The 23,635-nt window shown below is 37.5% G+C and overlaps 1 protein-coding gene across 1 annotated transcript in view; it reads left to right on the forward strand.

Moving 5' to 3' along the window:
- The first annotated feature begins 5,934 nt into the window (after positions 1-5,934).
- The window catches only part of LOC113059285 (thrombospondin type-1 domain-containing protein 7A), an 89,701-nt gene continuing 72,000 nt past the window's right edge, over positions 5,935-23,635 (forward strand). Inside the window, exon 1 of the mRNA XM_026227665.1 lies at positions 5,935-6,354. Within this exon, the coding sequence (XP_026083450.1) occupies positions 6,222-6,354 (133 nt within the window). The 5' untranslated portion in view covers positions 5,935-6,221. The remainder of the gene's footprint in view (positions 6,355-23,635) is intronic.

Raw genomic sequence — 23,635 nt, forward strand, 5'->3', positions numbered from 1 at the left:
TGACAGTGAGCTTTTGATGAATGACACGTGACTGCCTGTCATGAGCCGTCAGTGTTTGTTAGTATGATGCCGATGATAATGAACGGTGTGTCCCGCTGCTCATGAAATCTCCTAATGAGGCCGTTACAGTAGAGGTCAGAGGCAGAGTGTTTTCTGTAATTTCCTCACGTACCCAGAGAGAGTAAATGAATGAACTTCAAGGACATATACGGATTCAATTTTCTTCCTTTCTTTTTCATTTAAATATACGTGAGTTAGAATGAAACCCAGGCTTCTCTGATCACCGGTTGTGTTTCTCGACAGTCACTTCTGTGGTTTAACAAACCAGAATTGACTGTCTTTGAAATGCTGTGTTAAATGTAGTTCAACAAGAATCAGCAGCTGGATCTTTTTCTATTAATTTGACAGAGTAATCCCAATTGCAGTTCAGTCTGACCTGTTTCTTTCTCGGCTCTGTTGTCGGTTCGCTTTAATACTGTCGACCCACATTTACTTTGATACTCTCAGTGAAATCAAACCTGCCAGCCCCCTCAGAAGTGGCGCCTCAGACATTTTTCATTGAATTTTCATATTATTGAGAACCAACCCAAATCACCCCACTCTTTTCTTATAATAGCTAATTATGACCATTATATTTAATTGAACCAAATATTAACAATAGACAGAGAAAAAAAAAGCCTTTTGGTGAGTGTCAGCATTCATAACATCTCAAATATTTATGTATTTGCTCTGAAATGGCTTACTTTTTTTTTTCTTTATGGGTGGATTATTTAAAAAAAAAAACATGCTCTTATTACTAAACTAAAGCAATTTATCACCTTATTGTATAAGTGATCACTGCCGAGTAGCAACTGATTATAAAATCTAATGTGGATTAGTCATTAGATTCCAAAAAATAAGTACTTGTAATTAGAGTGCGTTACATTTTAAAAGTCACTTTTTTATTACTAATTATGGTCTTCTTTACATCATAGGAGGAAACTGCATATGTATATGTTCATTGTTAAGGCTCTTTCAGGTTTAAAGTTTCATGGAATGATTTGCAAACTGTAGTTAAATTAGAGTCTTTTCCATCCCTGGGTACTTTAAATGTCTTTTTAAAACTGTTTTAAAGGAGATTTGAAAATGTTTTGCTTGATCTTACTTTTATCAGTTGTTTTGTTTGAGTATTGTAGTTGGTTCTGTGTTTAACTCTATGTGCTCTTGGTGGGAAGTCATGGCCTAGTGGTTAGAGAGTTTGACTCCTAACCCTAGGGTTGTGGGTTCAAGTCTCGGGCTGGCAATACCACGATTGAGGTGCCCTTGAGCAGGGCACCGAACCCTCAACTGCTCCCCAGGTGCCGCAACATAAATGATGCCCACTGCTCTGGGTGTGTGTTCACAGTGTGTGTGTGTTCACTGCTGTGTGTGTGCACTTTGGATGGGTTAAATGCAAAGCACAAATTCTGAATATGGGTCACCTTACTTGTCTGAATGTCATTTCACTTTCACTCTTGTCCCTGGACGAATGTGACTCTTCTGGCTAAATTAAATTAAATTTATGCATTTAGCAGACGCTTTTATCCAGAGCGACTTACAGTGCATTCAGGCTATCAATTTTTACCTATCATGTGTTCCCGGGGAATCGAACCCAGAACCTTGCGCTTGATATTTTTTATGGTACATAATAATCCCATTAAAATCAATGTGATAAACAATTTAGATCAAAAGTAATCAAATATGTTCAGGTATTTATGAAATGGATGCTAGTAAAAAGGCAAAATCTCAAACTCACTTTTTGTCAGTTGCTTATATAGCTAGCACATTTAAAGAAGAGTTGATTGATTTAATTTATGAGTTACTGGTTCTGTTGCTGAATGAGAAGGAAACTTTACACGTTTGGAGCCATGCAAAGCTTCAAGCAAAGCACTGTTTGTGTTTGTCTCCGTGTTTGCTCAACAGTTGTCTGAATAAGGGCTCACTGCCATTGTGCTCTGATGAGCTTTCGCTGGAATTACAGCACTGATTCACTGGTGGATTAGTGTGAGGATCAAGTTAAGCATGTGTATGGAAACACTTCAGATGGGTTCATGAAGATGTTTGGGATGATGCATAGTTGACAGTAAGAGTTTGTGGAGATTTTAGAATTTCTGCTCATCAGTTGAGCATGAAATAATTATGCATTTATGTGGATAAGAATCACATCACTTCTGGAGAGCAGAAACGCATTTGAAGAATCTCATCAGACTAATTGGTTTTCCCCTCTATGAGCTCAGAGTAGGTCAACAGAGAGGTAACAGGATGATTTAAGCTCATAATCCAGCACAGACCCTACCCACAAAACACGCACACACCACAGATACATACACACACATTTATTTAATCAGATGTGATGCTTTGTCTAAAAGGGGTAAAAAAAATTTTTTTATTTATGCATGCATGCCAGTGGTGTTACTATAGTAGAATTTATTTATTGGAATTTAAGTAGTGTGCCTCCATAAAATATAATTATTTTAAATTTATTTACTGTATATACCTAACAGTTACATTTCATAAGCTTAGGACATTTTTGGATAAAGAAATGTATTAAATAGAAAATATGACCAATTTTAGTAAATCTGAATTTTATGGCATATATTTAGAATTAGTGATGCTCCATTCGTAAATGAATCTTTACTTTGTTTCTCTGTGGTTTGTCCAAAACGTTGACCGTTTCTGTCAGCATTTATAACCGATGAAGTTCAACACTCACTTTTAAATGAAGAAAAAAACAGCAGATAAAGACATTTTCCTACAGTACACAACATTACCATGATATTACCATGTTTTTCAGTTTAAATAATATGGTATATTAATATGGGAATCGGGTTGTGAGTGCCAGGTGGCAGGATCAGTGTTGTGATTGTTCAGTCGATTGAACCGTTAGCTTCAGCTGTCTGTTTTGGACTCTTCATTCATCTTCTTCTTCTGTGAACATGAGTCACTGGCTTCAGGCATCACTATGGGACTGTCAGTCCTGCGAGACATTGCCACTGCTGTCATCTCATTTGCCTTGTGATTCTGGGACCGCAGTCTAATCTATCGCAGGCCTGTCACTACGGCCAGACAAACTGTCATCCTCCTCTGGCAGTATTCAGTACTTCTCAGGCCATGAGGATTTAGACTTGGCAAAGAAATTCAAGGAAAAGCCATTTATCGCTTTAGTTTTTTAGACACAATTGTTTTTCTTAAATTGTTGAAGCCACAAAATATGATGACTTCAGTGTGAAGGAAGGATAGAGAACCTTGTGCATGCTTTTTTAGTACAATCATCTCTTCATATGTTAACTTTGGCTTCAGCTGAGTCATGATACTTCAGGTTTGATCAGATTAAATTAATGGCTTTATCTGCATTACCTTTAAGATGGCTATAATCAATGATGCACAACACAATGAGAATGGGCCTGGATTAGAACCGGAATCATGGATTCATTAAAAGAATATAGACTTATAAAAGAGGGATTTGTCCACAATTTGCACATATAGCCCTGATTCTAAGCTGCATAACATGTGTGGAATATTCCTATAATACCTATAATTCAGACTGACAGCAGAAGGTCAGGGAACCCTGGCCACTTTAAATGGCCAAGGACCCCCACAAGAGGCCATATAACTGACAGGTAAAGCAACCAATCACATTTATTTTTGTGCTGCGTCATACTGTATTTAGGGGCGAGGAAGTGTCCCCACAAAAACAGACCAGTGTGTAAAACTCAAACTTTACATATTTCACATAAATCCAGAGTTTATCTGATCCTGATAAGCGCTCATTTTCACAGCTGTAAACACGATGGCTTTCTTCTCTAGGAGGCTTGGCATCAACGCATCTTTGTTTCCAGGAGGAATGTCAAAGAAAGTGACACGTGTCTCCCGAAAATCCAGTATAATTCAACCTATCCGATTAAGAAACTCCTGAAGTGTTTCCAATTTTGTATCATATGCATCAGACGTTCATCCAACTGTCCGTTGGTGTGACGTCTGAGGCTTAATATTTGCATGCATTGCGATATATTCGGTCTTTACTGGCATACTGCTTGATACTCAAATTATAATTGTCACAAGCTATGATGTAAATGCGTTTATACTTCAGTTGAGTGCATAAATTTTTTCAATATTTTATGCACATCTTACCATTTCCATTCAGTGTTTTACATATATATATATATATGGCTAATCTCCCTAACTAAAAAAAAGTGATTGGTGTTGTAGTCCATCTCTATGTTGGCACGAGCTGTGCCTGTGCTCTGGGTGCTTCACAGTGGTGTTGAGTGAACATTAGCTCTGACCGGGACAGGTTCTGCTTGAGTGGCTTCTCTCATCTGACCACTGGAGTGGAAGAGAAGGTCTCCTGCAGGGTTCAGCTGTCATTCATAAAACTACCAACCACTGCACTACTACAGACTCCCAGACACATTTTTAATGAATGAGGTGTATCTCTTGATGTGTCAGTGATGTTTGCCTTTTTGTGTTTGCATGCATTTCGTTGTATTCTACTTTAGACTTAAGGTGGCTTTTGCTATATTAGAGAATCTTGAATTCTTGAAGGTGCATTCATGTTTTGATATTTTTTCTCTAATTATTTTGTGTTAATAATTGCTCTTCTGATTAATGTATGAAGAAATAGTTAACCCAAAAATGACAAATCGTTCATTATTTTCTTGCACAACAAATATATTGCCTTTAGGTTGGGTGAAAATGATTATCAAATCTCATTTGATCTTGATAATTAGCATGAACACTTGATCTATCTGCTATATGTTTGATATGATAAAGTTATAATTAACCTAAGATTTGCAACTGTTATTGTTCAATAACTTTATTATTGGTTGATTTTTGGACATAAGCTAGAAGTTTCAAGGATGAAGTATCTTGCATCTTTGCATCATCTTAAAATTTTTTCGCCCCATTCATTTTTTGTGCATTTAGTGACTGAAGTATTTTTGCACCTGATATGTTTGCTGTTTTTACTGTTCCGTTTTCTGTGTATAGCAGCAAATATACGCTTGATGTAGATCCAGTATTGAGCATCTAAAACAGCGTCTGGATGTATTTAGTGAATTCTTATATAACAAAATTGTTACACTCTTTTTAAAGTACAGTCTAATGCAATTTGCCATTTCACATCTGAGTTTAAATCAGTCACTTTAACAGCTGAATACACGAAACTCTGCTGTCAGTTGGACTCAAATCCTCACCAAAAGCTCTATTGTGAAAGTGTCTTGACTCTTGAGCCTCACACACTGATATTGAGTCCGCTCTCATGCCCGTGCCAGTATCCGCTCAGGAAAGTGGATTAACAAGACAGTCATTAAGATTTAGTGATCTCTGCCTGTGTTAAGACATCAAAAGCTGTAGTCTGTCGATATACTGAGAACAGACTGAGTATGTTGAGTACAGTACAATTGTGCGGTTTAAAATCATCGATTGTACAGTTTTTTTTTTTTTTCATGGCTGACATGATATTGTGGTAGAAATTATATAAAAATTATGACATTTTTAATATTTGAACATTTGGACCATTTGAAAATGCACTTCATCCAAATGAATCCATTTGCAAACCATTATACTATTGTAATAAGAGTGAAATACTTATTTTAGAGGCGTGTTAATTTAGTATTTTTGGCAGAGTATTTAGTGCAACTCAATATAATTTATAATTTCCTTCGTATGCACTTCTAACTTCATACAAATCCAGTATCCCAGCAAACAGAAACAGAAAATATGCAGTACATAAATCTCCCTCTTTCCCCTTCCCTCCCTTAGCGACAGCACTCCCCTCGTATCTTGTTGTATACTTTAGCGTCACAGGAGCATGGCGAAGGAGCGTCCTTCTGCCCTAAGCTTGAGAGAGAGAGAGAGAGAGAGAGAGAGAGAGAGAGAGAGGGAGAGAGAGAGAGAGAGAGAGGCAGAGGGAGGAGAGATGCGGCGTCAGTCAGCTGCAGTAGGCAGAGGACAGCGGCAGCAGTAGCAGCAGTGGCTGCTGTTCACTATTGTTCAGCCAGAGCATTCTCCTTTTCGCTCCAGCCAACCAGCGGAGCAGAAGCCCAGGAAATCCACCACACGCTCCGTTCCTTCGGGGAGCACTAACTGAAGAGGCACGCAAACTCTTTCAGTCTTTTCAGTGCGACTGAACTTCTTTCTCTGCTCTCGTTGGGGTTTATTTTTCTCCCGACCGAGTGGATTTTACCCGACTCAGGGGAGCCATGGGACTTGGGGTTAGGGGTGCAAGGACAGTGTCCCTGTGTTTATGGAGGTTATTTTTACTACTCTGTGGAATCTGGACCGCTTACTCCCAAACGACAGGAGATGGGAAGTCTCTGTACTTCTGGGAGACAGGTATGCAGCTATTTCCATAAGTACATCGTTGACAGATGTGAAGGTTCCAGACTTGCTGTTTGTACAAAGTTGCATTGCAGTTGTTTTATTATCAGGGGGACAATTAAAAAGGACTACTGAAGGTCTTCGGTCTCATTTCAAAACAGCTCTGCGTTGAGTTTTTGAATTATATCTCGTCATCCTAATTTCTGATTCTCAAAGTCTGTAACGTAGAGAAACATGTCCCCGTTTCAGCACAGTAGGTTGTCTCCATTTTCCCAGGCTGATTGTTCATTTCTTGTGCTAGATAACAGCCATATCATTATTATAATGAAATCTGACAATATAATGGAAGTAGCTCTGAGGTACAAAGTAATGGAAGTTATTTGACATTTGCAAATGTAGCCTTGTTTCACAGTCTGTGCACTAAAGCATCTGCTATATTTATAAAAAAAAGTCTTATTTTGTATTTTACATGGCATTATACAATATGAATTAATTAAATTGTAATAAATATATAATGTACATGTTTGTTATATATTTTATTTAATAATTATATTTAGTTTAATTATACTTTTTTTAGGACCATAAAAATTTGACATTGTGATATTATTTCATGACAGTAACACACCTCATCTCCAAAATCTCACAAAAATACATATGCATTATATACAGTACAACAATTGTAAATTGTATAATATATAACAATTTGTATATAGATTTTTGTAGTACATCAGTCAAGATCAGTTGATTTACTGATTAAAGAAATCTCATTGTATTGCAAGAAACAAATAGTAAAAAAATGTATAAATCATTACTGTAATAAAATGATGAAAACCATACTATTTGGAATTATTTTTTTTTTTCTGATTATAAGTGTTTTTAAAAAAAAATGTGATATAGAAGTTCATATACTAGCTTTACAATGCATTCAAATCAAAGCTATATTTGCAAACATGAAAGTGTAAATGTGCAATTTGGGCTCTTCTACTGGCCAGAGCAGCATCTATTTGCCACTGTGTTAGTGATTTTTTAAAGAGGATGTTAGTGTGTAAGGAGATTAAAGGAGGTGCTGGGATTTATATTTTTAAAAAACAACCCTGGGACATGAATGCAAAGAAGCAGAGTGGCGGCCTACACATCTCTCTCTCTTGTAGGTCACAGTAATTACAGATCAGGCTTATTCCATTGAAAAACATCTGGTGGAAATGCGGAGAGTATCTTGAATGTGCAGATGCATGATAGTGTGCAGTTTGGGTGTGATAATGTTATTGCGCTTTCTAGAGCGCTCAAGGGGAAGGAAATTTAGTTTTGACATATGATGTACTGTATGCATAATGAATCTGACCGTAGAAGAGTTCAGGCTTCAACCTGTGGGAAATTGGCTCACATTTCTGCTGTTTATTGGTTTCACAGAAGAGCAATAAATCTGCTGTCTAGAGCTGATATCCTCCCATGATGGAGATGTTCATATAGCAGTCCTGGGAACACAAGTGCTGTAGAAGAGAATAAACCAGCAGCGTTCCTTGAAATGATGGTTAAAACCAACAAGCATTTTGTTAAGTTATTCTTAATGGCTGTGATTTTCATGTTGCAGTCAATAGCGCTTGCATACTTGGTGATTTTATTTCTAATAAACAAGCTGGATTAAATGCCACACTGGTCTCTGTACATTTTCTTCCATGTTTGCTGTCTGAACATGGGTTTGATGTTCAAACATCCCTGGAAAAGACTGGCAATTTTGTCCATATCTCCCTCTGCCTCAGCCTCCAATTAGAAGCACTCTTTCTTTTCTTATTTTATCATTATACAGTCTAGTGTTGACCCTCACTGCTCCACATCTCAGCTCAGGCTCCCATGTGTCTCAAACCCAGCTAATATTGACTCAGGAAGGATTCCTAATTAATGAGGGTATTTACAGGCCAAAATTGACTACGTGGGTTACTGTAACCTTGACTTGCACTTTTGATTAAATAGAGAGTAGCATCAGAAATGAAGAAGAATAATGTGTCATTCTGTTTGTAGAGAGATTATTTACAGTCCCGGATGTTAATTTGTTCTGCACAGGTGGTAGAGCTGTGCAATTAATCACATTTGATTGTCATGCGAATCTCGTCAGTAAAGCCAGTCCCATGATTAGTAGTAAATCATCATCACCTGCTTTCAGATTAGCCGTAGTTCAAACTCAATCTGAAAGCAGGTGATGATGATTTACTTCTAATCATCATGGGACCGGCTTTACTGACACAATGTGCATGACAGTCAAATGCGATTAATTGCACAGCCCTAACAGGCAGTCACTAAAGTGATAAAACAATCTAATCCTCATTTGCGTGCGAAATTTTGCTTGACAATCCTCATAAGGCTGCGGTTCTCCCAGTTGGTTGTGTGTATTTTTCTTTCAAACTTTTTCCTTCCACTCAACTTTCTGTTAACATGCTTGGATACAGCACTCTGTGAACAGCCAGCTTCTTTGGCAATGAATGTTTGTGACTTACCCTCCTTGTGAAGGGTGTCAATGATTGTCTTCTGGAAAACTGTCAGGTCAGCAGTCTTCCTCATGATTGTGTAGCCTAGTGAACAAAACTGAGAGACCATTTTGAAGGCTCAGGAAACCTTTGCAGGTGTTTTGAGTTGATTAGCTGATTGGCATGTCACTATATTCTAATTTGTTGACATTGGTGGGTTTTTGTTAAATCTGAGGCAAAATCATCACAAATAAAAGAACCAAAGACTTAAACTACTTCGGTCTGTGTGCACTGAATGTATTTAATAGACAAGTTTCACAATTTGAGTTGAATTACTGAAATAAATACATTTTTCTACGACATTCTAATTAACTGAGATACACCTGTATACAGATTATATATGCTATTCCATTGCATTGACATTGCACAAAATATCTTCCTTTATGCTTTACAATAGAAAGTCACCAGGGAAAGTAAGTGATGACAGTATTTTTTGGGTGAAACTACCCCGTTCTGTTAGAAAAACAGCTTCCCTTTATATGCTGAATACGCTCATAGCTCTAGCCATGTTTTCCCATGTGATTCCATAAGATCCAAAGTGCACATAGGGACACTCATTACATGGCCACACTTGGAGACCACATATAGTGTATTCTGCTTATATTACACTTGTTTCATAATGAATCCATGTACTTTATACCCATGCTCTATGAGTAATAACAAGTAACATCTGAGCCACATTATTATGAAATGATCAGTAGGCTCTGACATATGAGGAGGTGGCGTTTTAATTTTACAGGCTCAGCTAAGAATGCTTTTCTTATGAAGCTAGATCTTATGGTTTATTTTGGTTTGGTGCTGGTCTGGCTGGTCTGAGATCCTGGTTGTCCAATTTGCCTTTTTTGGGACATCAGTATCACACATTTTTGATTTTGGCCTTTTCAATGAGATTAGGTTCAGTTGTCTTTGTAGATCATTGAAGATGAAGTTGTTGATTTTACATTTAAGGTTCTTCAGATCAGTATATTGAGTTCTGAAATTTTAAAGAACCGATAAGAGACATAGGGAGTTTTCTAAAGGTTCCTAATGGCCGATTTTGCAGTTATGGTTTTGATGAACCATTTGTAATAATCTGAAGAACCTTTGTCCACTAATAAAGAACATTTTGTGAATTTGAAAAGTTCCATAAATGGCAAAAGTTCTTCATGGAACCACAGATGCCAATAAAGAACATTTATTTTTAAACCCAGAATTATTAGAGTGTATTTTTTTCATTCCACAAAAAGTTCTTCATAGTTGAAAAAGGTTCTGTAGATTTTTTTTGTTCTTCAAATGTTCTTTTAAGAGCAATTCATTGAAGCCTTAAGTGTTTTTTCTCAGGCATCAGTGTGGAAACCCTCTTTTTTTTTTTTTTTTTAAGAAAATGTGTATATTTGTTTTCTTGTTGCATCAATGTTATGACACATTGTAAACTATTGGCTGTACTCTCAACCAATGGGAACAGTTAATGCAGACTGAACCTGTGTGTGTGGCCCATGCCTCAGCAGGGTTTATCCGCTCTTAGAGGAGAGATTACCCAGATTACGCAGGATTCGCCTCTTGTCTCCTGATTAAACAATCCCCCAGGAAAAAAGTTGTGCTGTCAGAGCCACTCACACTTCACTCCACGTTACCTCCTTTAATAAGGCTTGTTAATGAATGAAGCGGGAGCATTCAGGTTGCCTTCTCTTACCTTCGCTCCTCCCAACACACACACACACAAACACACGCAAAGACTATAGTGTGATTATTCTGCTCAGTTTAATTCAATGTTGATTCAGTTTAGTTCAGTAACTTTGCAAACTCTATTCAACTAAAAAAGCAGCTCTACAGAAGATCGTAGTGTCACTATTTAGCTCAAGTCAGTTCAGGCTTAATTCAACAGTAAGCAGCTCTGCAAAAGGCAATGGTGTCATTATTCAACTCGAGTTAGTTGATTCACTTAAGTTCAATAAGTGTTGTAAGTCAATTACGAAATAAATGCAATTTAGCTGTAAAGCAGCTCTACAGAAGCATGTCAATTTAGTTTAAATTTTATTCTCATCCAGTATGAGTGTGAGTACAGTCAAGTTGATAATATTACAGAATATTAAGTGTATTATTTTTTATTTTTTTAAATGCTTTGAAGTTTGTGGAGTTCAGACTAAGGACAAAGGATCAGAAGCCACTTATAGTCCAAATAATTGCTATTTCGAGAGGTCTTGGAGCTGTTTGAAGATTCCTTGTCTCCAAATAAGAGGCTTTATTGAAAGTGGAGTATGAGGATAAACTCTGTTAAAGACTGAAATGTTATTTTAAGAAAATTGATTGGGGGAGAAATGTAGGTGACTTAATTGTCACCTTTCCAAGAAGCAGATAAGGAAATGTACTGGGTGAAAGTCTGAACTCATTTCAGGGAATGCATTTTAATGTCACCCCATGTGACCCTGATTTCCATACGGATCTACAGGCAAACAAACCCAGGGACTATAATTGGTTGCAAACTACTTCAGACTCGTGGCAAAGGGCTTTAAGTTTATGAGGCCAGTTTCCCCAGAAAACATTATTCTCACAGAATGTTTAATGGCATTTTAACAGTTCGGAAAATTTATTTCCCTTCTGTGATTGATTTTTGTTTATTAAGCGCCTAAATTTGTCTCTAATTTAAAAGAGCTGTAGCTATAATTGAACGGTGCATTAAAAGTGTAATATAGTCATAACAATGTTTTTAGTTTTCACTTTTTATCTATTTAACATATACTTGCGGAATAAAAGTATTATAAAATATTAAAAATAAAAATATTAAATATTAAATAAATGACAAAAATGTTAATTCAATTACCATGTTTTATATAAGTTGATCTTTGATTGTTTTATATCTCAATTAGTATTCTTTTCACTAATTCAAAATTCAATTAAAAACTGTTTTCTTAAAAGCAATTTCAGAGCAATTAGAAATATTTACTCTTATTTTATTTTCTTTAAATATCAGATGATGATTACATTTAAGTTTTACATTTTTAATGCTCTCATATTAGCAAAATTTGGTGACGTGGTCCTTAGGAAACTTAATGACCAATAAAAAGCAATTGTAATATTCATGATGCTGCCTACATTTATTGCTATTGATATATTGTGAATATTTTATATAGTTCAACCCAAATTCCAGTATTAAAAACAGCATTTCTTTAACCCACACATCCTCGACCAGCCCTGAACAGACTATTGTAAGATCCAAGCTTTCATGGAATATTGTGTTCTAATCCCTTTATTTTGGCAAAGAAAGCATACAGTTGTTGCATTATAATGTTACATAAACAGCTCTTTTTTGCCTCTTAGGGTCAGTAAACGTGTTAGAGCATAAGTTTCTTAAAAAAAAAAAAAAAAAAATCTGCTTTTCATGAAATATGTCGCCTTTTATAGATGTGCATGTGTAGTCTTGGTCCTGCTGGGAAAATTGTGTTTGTTTAATCTAAATATCAGGGTTTACGCTAAAACCAAGACATCTCTAATATGGCTGTGTTGTGTGGATTAAAGATTGTTCTAGATCCATAAAGTTTATTTAGTGTGGCATAAGAGGATTAGTCCTTTACACCATGTTCCACAATCTCTTACTGCCAGACCACATATGATTATGACTTTACTAAGCATCTTACATGAAAAACCAATAAGGATCTTCTTGGGGAAAAAAGTTTGAAAGGAATTGTAAGAAAAAAAAAAAAAAAAAGAGTAAAACTGAGATGTATTCTCAGTAAAGTTTAATAGATGATGTGCGGCTCTATGGATCTAGTAAGTTAAGTGGCATTGTTGTTACTTAAAGAAAAAATATATATTTTATTTTCTGCTAGTTGCCAAGGCAATGTTTCTCATTTTCTTTTAGTTTAATTTGTACTAAAATAACTAAAACTGACACTGAAATAAACATAAAATCTATATAGTACACACATTAAAAAAAATTAAAATTAAAAAAACACAATACAATTCATACAAATTTAACTAAAACAAAAATGAAAACCCAAAATAAAACATTAAACAAATTTATAAATCCTGTAAGAAAGTTAGTTCAATCTAAATAAAAATGTGTGTATTTTCCCTAGTGTTTATGTGTGCTGTGTATTTTATGCTTATTAGAATATTTTGTTGTAAGCCTACATTTACATTCATGCATTTAGCAGATGCTTTTATAAAAAAAAAAAAATCATAATATACATTACCAGGTTTGTTTATGAATATTTAGCAACTTAATGACACTAATTTTTATTGAAATCAATTCTGTTGTGTGCTGAGCATTATCTGTATGCATATGTAGAGCATTTCAATAGTCATGTCACTGTCTTTTTAAGTGTATATATATATGTGTGTGTGTGTGTGTGTATATATATATATATATATATATATATATATATTAGTATGCATGTATGTCTAAAAGGGTTAGTTCATGGCAAAATGAAAATGATGTCATTAATAACTCACCCTCATGTTGTTCCAAACAAGACCTCCGTTCATTTTTGGAACACAGTTTAAGATATTTAAGATTTAGTCCAAGAGCTTTCTGTCCCTCCATTGTATGTACGGTATACTGTCCATGTCCAGAAAGGTAATAAAACTCGAGAACGAGTCAATGTTTTGTTCGTTATCTGGCTCGGCTCGGTGTTCATCTTCACAGCAGTTCAGTCAGTGTACTGTTTGAGTGCATGCATTACTCCGGGATATTGGTTTGTTTGAACTCAGAGGGAGTGTCAGAAACATTAAAAAAGTTAACAGCTTAAGTCATTTGTGGATTAATGCGTATTAGAGATGCGAACCGTTTAAAACGAACCGTCTCTCACAACAGACACGGAAGAGAAGACAATGCTGAAAAAGTCGTCGTTTTTGCTATTTTTGGACCAAAATGTATTTTTGTTGCTTCAACAAATTCTAACTGACCCTCTGATGTCACATGGACTACTTTGATGTTTTTCTTACCTTTCTGGACATGGACAGTATACTGTACACACAGCTTCAATGGAGGGACTGAGAGCTCTAGGACTAAATCTAAAATACGGGTTTGGAACGACATGAGGGTGAGTTATTAATGACATAGTTTTAATATTTGGCTGAACTAACCCTTTAATACTGAAAATATGACAATACCGACTGAAAGAGGTCAGCTAAATTCACATGCACCCTGCTGTGGATGTCTTTCTGAACTCTCCAGAGCAGAATGAAAGCGGCTGCTGATGTTCACCTAAAAAAACAAAAAAAAAAGACCCTGAACACGTTTACAATGTACACTCAAGAGCACTTCTTTCATTCTGGTGGAGCAACACACAGCTTTTCAGAGAACAGATGGAAATGGACTCTGTTTGTGAGTGCAGTGACATTTAGTTGACCGATGTAGTCATTGTTCCTGTGGATAATTGTGCAAAGGAAGTACATTCTAAAAAAATAGGGCACAATGTACTGTATTAATGGGAAGGAATTCTATATATATATATATATATATATATATATATATATATATATATATATATATATATAAATTTTTTTTAATAGGTGATTTACCTGTGTTTTAAATTTTGCACTGAATGTCATGTGTTTTGGAGTTATTGAAAATTTATTGTCCATAAAAGTAATGGCCAGTGTCCTTGCAGATTTACTTTTCTGTTCTTTTCTGTTTTTTTTTGCTGTTGAGTATCTCTAGTCTTGCATACAATTAGAGTACAGTGAAGAATTTCTTTAAAAATTATAGCATTTTAATTAGGGTTACTGAATAATGATAGTCTTTGCTATGGCAAGCATCATTACCACATTTGCACATTTTCTCCTGAAAAAGTTACTTATTATTTGCTCTCGATTTTACTAATGTTTGGAGACTTTAATTTTTAATTGAGTTCTCGGTTGTTCTGGACAGGTGACGGTCAGCAGTAAGGTTGGACTGTAGTGTTGTTTCCTCCATCCATCATCTTCCGCTTATCCGGGGCCGGGTCGTGGGGGCAACAGTCTAAGCAGAGACGCCCAGACTTCCCTCTCCCTAGCCACTTCTTCCAGCTCTTCCGGGGGGACCCCGAGACGTTCCCAGGCCAGCCGGGAGACATAGTCCCTCCAGCGTGTCCTAGGTCTTCCCCGGGGCCTCCTCCCGGTGAGACGTGCCTGGAACACCTCCCTGGGAAGGCGTCCAGGAGGCATCCGAAATAGATGCCCGAGCCACCTCAGCTGGCTCCTCTCGATGTGGAGGAGCAACGGCTCTACTCTGAGCTCCTCCCGAGTGACCGAGCTTCTCACCCTATCTCTAAGGGAGCGCCCAGCCACCCGACGGAGAAAGCTCATTTCGGCCGCCTGTATCCGGGATCTTGTCCTTTCGGTCATGACCCACAGCTCATGACCATAGGTGAGAGTAGGAACGTAGATTGACCGCTAAATCGAGAGCTTTGCCTGTCAGCTCAGCTCCTTCTTCACCACGACAGACCGGTACAGCGACCGCATTACTGCAGAAGCTGCACCGATCCGTCTGTCAATCTCACGTTCCATCCTTCCCTCACTCGTGAACAAGACTCCAAGATACCTGAACTCCACCACTTGAGGCAGGAACTCTCCACCAACCTGAAGTGGGCAATCCACCCTTTTCCGACTGAGAACCATGGCCTCGGACTTGGAGGTGCTGATTCTCATCCCAGCCGATTCACACTCGGCTGCAAACCGTCCCAGTGCACGCTGAAGGTCCTGGTCTGAGGAGGCCAACACGACAACATCATCCGCAAAAAGCACCGACGAAATCGTATGGTCCCCAAACCGGACACTCTCCGGCCCTTGGCTGCTCCTAGAAATTCTGTCCATAAAAATTATGAACAGAACCGGTGACAAAGGGCAGCCCTGCCGGAGTCCAACATGCACCGGGAACAGGTCTGACTTACTGTACTTACTTGGCAATGCGAACCAAGCTCTTGCTCCGGTCGTACAGCGACCGAACAGCCCTGAGTAGGGAGCCGCCGACCCCATACTCCCGGAGCACCCTCCACAGGATGTCGCGAGGAACACGGTCGAATGCCTTCTCCAAGTCCACAAAACACATGTGGACTGGTTGGGCAAACTCCCATGACCCCTCCAGCACCCTGGAAAGGGTATAGAGCTGGTCCAGTGTTCCACGACCAGGACGAAAACCACACTGTTCCTCCTGAATCCGAGGTTCCACTATCGGCCGAATTCTCCTCTCCAGTACCTTGGCATAGACTTTCCCAGGGAGGCTGAGAAGTGTGATCCCCCTATAGTTGGATCACACTCTCCGGTCCCCCTTCTTGAAAAGAGGGACCACCACCCCGGTCTGCCAGTCCAGAGGTACTGTCCCCAACCGCCATGCGATGTTGCAGAGGAGTGTCAGCCAAGACAGCCCCACAACATCCAGAGACTTGAGGTACTCGGGGCGGATCTCATCCACCCCCGGTGCCTTGCCACCGAGGAGCTTTTTAACTACCTTGATGACTTCAGCCCGGGTGATGGACGAGTGCTCCTCCGAGTCCCCAGCCACTGCTTCCTCAACGGAACACAAGTCGGTGGGATTGAGGAGATCCTCGAAGTATTCCTATTTGTCGTAAATATTTATTAAGCAGCAAATCAGCATATTGGAATGATTTCTGAAGGATCATGTGACACTGAAGACTGAAGGAATGATGCTGAAAATACAGCTTTGAGTCACAGGAGTAAATAGAAATAGGAAAATAATTTGGGTTTCATTTAATTGTTGTCCTGGAATAAGAGTATAGAGATAAAAAATGAATGTGAATAGCATAATTCAGATAATTTAGTCTGAATAATAGTTAAGATTTTACTTAATTTTTTTATAGTCTCTATTCCTCACCAGGGCTGCATTTATTTGATAAATACAATAAAAACAGTAATATCGATTTTATTTTAAATTACAATTTAAAATAACTGTTTTCTATTTGAATCTATTTTAAAAAGTAATTTATTCCTGTGATGCAAAGCTGATTTTTCATCATCATTACTCCAGTCTTCAGTGTCACATGGATCTTCAGAGATCAGTCTAATATGCTGTTCAACAAGCATTTCTGATTATATATTTTTGTTGAAACCATGATGCATCTTTTTCAAGATTCTTTGACGATACGAAAGTTCATAAGAACAGCATCTATTTTAAATCCTTTGTAACATTATAAATATCAATACTGTAACCTTTGATCAATTTAATGCATCCTTGATGAATAAAAGTATTAATTTATTTGAGTATTATAAGCTCCATTTGAAACGTTGAGTGAATCAACATATGAGATCTAAAACCCAAACATCTCCATTTCATCTTCTGGATGACAGACCGTTTTAAACGGATCTCAGTGATATTTCTTTCTCCCCCTTTCAGTTGTGTAAAACTTCATTAGTACAGTACTTTAGTTCTGCTCTCTGATGTGGGTGTTGTTTGTAGTGCCAGTTCTCGCTGTGGCAGCACCTCCACATTTACTGTACACCCCGGCACTAACGCCTTCAGATCTCTTCTAAAGGCCCAGCGGGCGTGAGCTTCAGCTCTGTCGCACCTCCCATTACAGTTCACTTCATTTACTGACACAATGCCAATGCTAATATCTTTCAGCTTCTCTATTACTCAACTTCATTACTCGAGACCTGCCTCCCTGTGTCAGAACGACATGTTTTCAGCTCCACGAGCGTCAGTGGAGTTTGCTGACACTGTGCTGATGAGCTATTGATATTTTTGAGTCCATGAGGGCTACTATCTGTGTGACCCATATGGCTGGGCATCTGCTTCATATTATAGGTTCCAGGAATGAAAAATTTGTCATATTTACTCACTCATTATGTCATTCAAATCCCATATGCATTTTTTTTTTCAAAGATAGGATTGCCCAATATTTACTTAAATATTATGACTTGACTCACACAGTTAGTTTGTCATCACGTTTTTTGTGTTTATTTAAAATGAGAAACATCTGTTTATAATTTTTTTAACCTATTTCACAATTATTTTAATCTCCAACCTGTTTCATTCTGCTTTGCTTCTTATGCTTTTATAAAAAAAAAAAGTGCAATGTAAAATCATGTAAATAATTGTAAAATATATAACACATATATACACAGCACACACACATATTTTGTAAGCAATAACTTTTATTTTGGATGCGATTAATCACAATTAATCATATGACAGCATTAGTTTTTCATCATATATTGCTGATGGCGATACTTTGTCCTGTCACTTTCCCTCACCTTCCCACCGGATTATTTCCTCTCTGTTGAACCACCTTGAAGTTGCTTCATGAATTTCTCCTCTGTCAGAATATGATTCCATGCACTGGGCGATGTTCCACTGTGTTGCCTACGCGCTCCTCTCCCACTCAGTTCATGTCGAGATCTCTGTGCAGTCGGGCTCTGATGAAGACTGTTTTTTGCAGCGAGGGGATTGGATTGCATCGCTGTCACAGCTGTCAGTCATGGCACGAGCCCCCTGTGCCATGCTGACAACCGCAGCCATAGCAACCATGCCGTGACGATGTTATATTAGGCATAGCATCGTTTTGAGCTGCTTTCTTCTGGTCCTCTGCATGTGCTTCCTTTGAGTGTATTTCTACAGTGGATGCTGACATCACTTCTGTTAAACTGAGCGTGTTCCTTATGTGGAGGAAGCACTTTGTTACTAGGGGTGGGTGGTGTGACTAAAATCTTGTGGGAGTCATTTTAGACCACTGTAACAGTGTATATTATCAGCATCGTTGTTTTATTTCTATAGCACTGTACTGAGTATTTGGTGCTATAACAACAGCAAGTTCATGGGTTTGATTTCCATATGCATGAAATCATGTGTGGCTGAATACAATGTAAGCATGAAAGTGACATTTAAAAGTTTAATCGAATTTGATAACTTTCCCATTTTACATGCAAAAGATATGATTCAACAAATGGAAAAAAATAGCTTCACATTATGAAATGCTTGAGTAAAAAAAAAAAAAAAAAACTGTAAACGGTAAAGCAAAGATTATATAACAACTACCGTATTTTCCGGACTATAAGTCACACTTTTTTTCATAGTTTGGCTGGTCCTGCGACTTATAGTCAGGTGCGACTTATTTATCAAAATTAATTTGACATGAACCGAAAGAAATGAACTAACAGAAAACATTACCGTCTCCAGCCGCCAGGGGGCGCTCTGTGCTGCACAGTGATCCTGTAGTCTACACTGAAAACATAGCGCGCCCTCTCGTGGCTGTAGACGATAATGTTTTCTCTTGGGTCTTGGTTCTAAATAAATGCGACTTCTAGTCCGGTGCGACTTGTATATATATTTTTTCTTGTCATGATGCATTTTTGGACTGATGCGACTTATACTCAGGTGCGACTTATAGTCCGAAAAATACGGTATTCTGAATTATGTTGAATTATGCTTTTGCAGAACTAGAGATTTATTTTTCAGATGTGTTTGAAACATGATCCTTCAGAAATCATTCTAATTTTCTGATTTGCCGCAGTGTTTCTATTAAAAAAATATTCACATTAACTTTTTTTGTCATTTAAATTCTGTGAAATTTACTAGAAATGACTTCGCAAGTAGTGACAGCCTACACCACTTTTTTGTCAGTGCATCCTGACAACTTTTAAATGGTGGTATAAATAGCCAAACGAATGTCTACATGAAATCAAAAATGGCTTTTTGTTTTTGTAATGCACCTCATTAAATGTATTTGTGCTGATTTCATTTAGGCCACGAGGTTCAATTACAAAATACTGCTTTAGTATTGCGTTGTTTTACCAAACTCCCTTTCGATCTGGTGCCATTCAGGTATATGACACCCTTTTTAGTCCTACTCTATTTTTTCTCTTCAAAAGTTTAATATTGTCTTCATATGGTAAAACTTTGGCATTTTTCTACATGTATGAAAATATAAATGAAGAGCCATGGAAAGGTTACAGGAGTATTAAGGTTATATAGGAAAACCCACCGACTGACACATTTCTAGTATCGTACTTTACAGTAAATAATGTGAAATCCGTCCGACCCTAGTGTATCCTGACATGAGCTCTTGTTAAACTGAACCTGTTACAGTTTCTATACATTGAGGAAGTACGTTGTTATGCTGAAAACAATGTGGCTGGTGTTCCCATTCTCTCAATTTCTTCCCTGACTACATGCTGTTTTTTTAGTTTCTTTTTTATGCGTGGAGTATTTGCAAAGGTGGAGCCATGTGCCCAAGTGTGTGAGAGTCGGTGTGCTTGTGCCTTATGTAGGTCAGTACGATCTCTCGCTGTCCTTCTGATAAACCCAGCAGTCTTGCACAGCATCACTATCTCTGGTGCCACTTCAGGAAAAAGGCTATAGATGGAATCTTGCATTGGCTATAGTGACAGTTTTTGAAAGCTTAATTTGATTAAAGTGTTGAGTGTGGCGTCATGTGACTGCCGTGGAGTGTGTGGGTGTGTATTGCCATGGCTCACAGAAGTGAGACAGCTGGTATTTACATGAGCACAGATTGGCCAGGAGATACCATGCAGAGGGATGAGACAGGATGATTTTTTCTGTGCTTCCATTCAGCTTGCTGTGAGACCACCATAACAAGTGCAGAAAGTTTGTTTTAAGTTTTATGGGAGGACGGGGCGTATTAGAATGGTTGATTGGCTGATAATTTGAATGTACTGTAAATGCCAACAATAAGTGTATTATGTGCAATAATCATTATTATATATTTTTTATGTACTTGCATCAAAACATTAACTAATCAATTAATTAATAACATACCACTCAAAAGTTTTTTCAGCAAAGATGCATTAATTTAATCAAAAGTAGCAGTAAAGGCATTTATAATGTTACAAAAACAATTTTATTTAAATACTGTGTTCTTTTGAACTTTCTATTGATCAAAGAATCTGAAAAAAGTATCATAGTTTTCAGAAAAATATAACCACTGTTTTCAATATTGATAATAATAAATTTTCCTAGAAAAATTAAAAGAAAATTAGTAAGCAATGTCTTAAATGCCTATATAATTTACAATTAAATGTATGCAGATTTTAAATTGCATTTATTTTTAATGGTGTAATGACACCAATTGTACAAATTGTATGAGCAAATTGTTATCAATATTTCTCATACTGTAACTCGATTTTGCTACTACATGACTGAATCCACATCAGACCAGACCAAAGGAATAAAAAAAGCTTCATGTTTTCCCAGTAGCTACCCTTCATTTTGACTAGAGGATGCATCAGTGTCTGATCTGGAGAAAACATGCTCTTTGGAATGGGCTTGTGGTTGAGTTCTTTTGATGCGCTTCCTGCTGGGGTGGTCTTTGAACACAGATCTTTGAATATGAGTCTGCTGACCCATCAGAGCTGAGGTCAACATACACCAGTCCTTCCTGCTTTAGAAATAAACTCCACAAACTGTCTGAGCAGTTCCAGAGACACAGCAGATGAGCTCCATCTTCTGTTGCAGATAAACTGTCCTGGTGATTACCAATACTCCAGAATCATCTGCAGGATATGCAGGCTTAAGACGGGACAAGATGTTTCACCTTCACTGTCTTAGACTGGAATCTATTTACTTTTGAAGCCCGTTTCTGCCACTGTCACATTTTCAGTCACATTGTGACGACTTTTACAGAATTGTGAGAGAAACTCACAATTGTCGATTATAAGGTCCTATTCTGAGAAAAAAAAGACTTCCTTTTTTTTTCTTCTCAGAATTGAATGTTTTTATCTCACAGTCCTCTCACAATTGCTTGTTATAAAGTCAGAGTTCCGAGATATAAATCGAATCATTCAGTCCTGTCAATCATCATTATGAGCCTATATAAGCAGAAATAATTGCGACACCCCAGCGACAATTCTTCTGTCATCCCTCCACCCCTCCATCTCCTCCTCTGTTCATGTTATTCTCTTTCTATGTAGTCTGGTGTTGAACTCCGAGCTTAAGCCAAGCATCAGGTTCGAGCCTTCATCAAGAACAGCAAGCCAAGTTTGTTTAACATTAAAGGGTACATAACATACACAGTTTCACCTAATCTCATGTTAATCTTGAGTACCTATAGAGTAGTACTGCATCCTTCATATCTCCAAAAAGTGTTAAGTTTTATCATATTTATAAAAGAAAAATACAGTTTTCCGATTCTCTCCGGAAAAAGTCGAGCTCCTGGAGGCGTGTTGTGGGCGGAATTTTAATACTGATGTTCTGTGTTGTTACCATTAACATATATTCACTTACTGTATGTGCTGATTTCCAACAAAGGACAGAAATCTGATGCAGTTCTGCTTGCATGAATGGGGTCTTTTTATCACATGGACGGCTCCATGTTTTAATAGCAAACGATGTGCAAATCCAGCATTGACCTGGGCCATACGAAACTTGTACCAGCCAAAACTTGTGCCAACCCGGAAGTGACATTTTCGGCAAAAGATTCTCTGTCATTCTTCCAAATTATTTTTTACAACTTTGGCCATGTTTAACATGAGAATCCATCTCTTTGACACTGTGAACAACTCCGAATACATGAAACATTGTACCCCCCCTTTGACCATCAGGACAGGATGGGCAGGTGAACTCATGAAAGGTTCTTCATGAAATCATTGATGCTGATAAAGAACATTTCATTTTAAGAATGTGAACAGAAATGTGACATGCAGCTAAACTTTTAGGCTCTGTTTACACTAGTGCAGTTTCGTTTTAAAACACATAACTTCTGTAGCTACTCTGGCGTTTTCCACGTTCTAAAATGGAGACTTTTGAAAATGATGCTGACCCCGTTTTAATTTACATTTATGCATTTAGCAGACGCTTTTCTCCAAAGCGACTTACAGTACATTCAGGTTAACATTTTTTACCTAACGTGTTCCCTGGGAATTGAACCCACAACCTTTTGTGCTGTTAACAAAATGTTATAAATAAACCATAATTTGATGGTGAATTATATATTTTTAAATCTTAAGCAAAAGCCTCAATTGAGATATTAGTTTCATTCATGATTTCCTTGCCTATGGAGAACATTATATCCTTGAGGACAATGTTATTGCTTGTTCTTTCAAAGCTCAGGAGATTAAATAAGAGTTTCATTTTGGCATGTAGACACAAATGAAACATTTATTGAGGTAATTTGGTTTTGGGAGAATTTTATGAGAAATGTTTTATTTTTCATTTGTTTGCTTGTCAAAGAGCGGAGTGCATTACAGTGTACCAAAAATCTTGTAGTATTTTATTTTCAGCATAATTATCTTCTGCTCATTTTAGGGCATAAATAATTCACCAATCCATGGTACTGATTCCATATGTAACAACCTGGCCTGTTATCTGCACAAACCCTGACTTCATTTTCATCACACGTGCTTGCCTGTACTCGAGAAGAGCAATCACAGTCAAGGGGAAAAAAGAGAAGTGTGATCATTCATCGTGCCCTCCTGCTAATAGAAAACGGCAGTGTTCATTGTGCCCCCGCCTGCTGTGATCACAGCCCAGTGGCCGTGTCATCTCAGGCGAGCTCCGCACGTGTCTCTGGAGCTCAGGACATTTGATTTCAGGCTAGGATTTCTGAAGAATATGTGAGTGCTGTTGTGGGTAATTGCAAGGGCCTTGCAATTCAGCCGCTAAAGTGTTTTGAGTGGTTTTTAGTATTGCCATGTGGTTGTTAGGGTGTTTTAGAAGATTATTAGGTGGTTGTTTTCTGGCTCAAGTAAAATAGCTCAAGTCTTTCCTTTGTTTTAGTGTTTTGCCCATTTTATGATTTGCCATTCAAAAAATATGTGGGATTAAAAAAAAATTTTTTCTTCATGTATTTTGTTTAAGATTCCATTGACTCCATTGATGGCCATTTAAAAATAGTCATATATTC

The sequence above is a fragment of the Carassius auratus genome, chromosome 41 (genome assembly GCF_003368295.1).
Source record: "Carassius auratus strain Wakin chromosome 41, ASM336829v1, whole genome shotgun sequence".
NCBI classification, from domain to species: domain Eukaryota; kingdom Metazoa; phylum Chordata; class Actinopteri; order Cypriniformes; family Cyprinidae; genus Carassius; species Carassius auratus.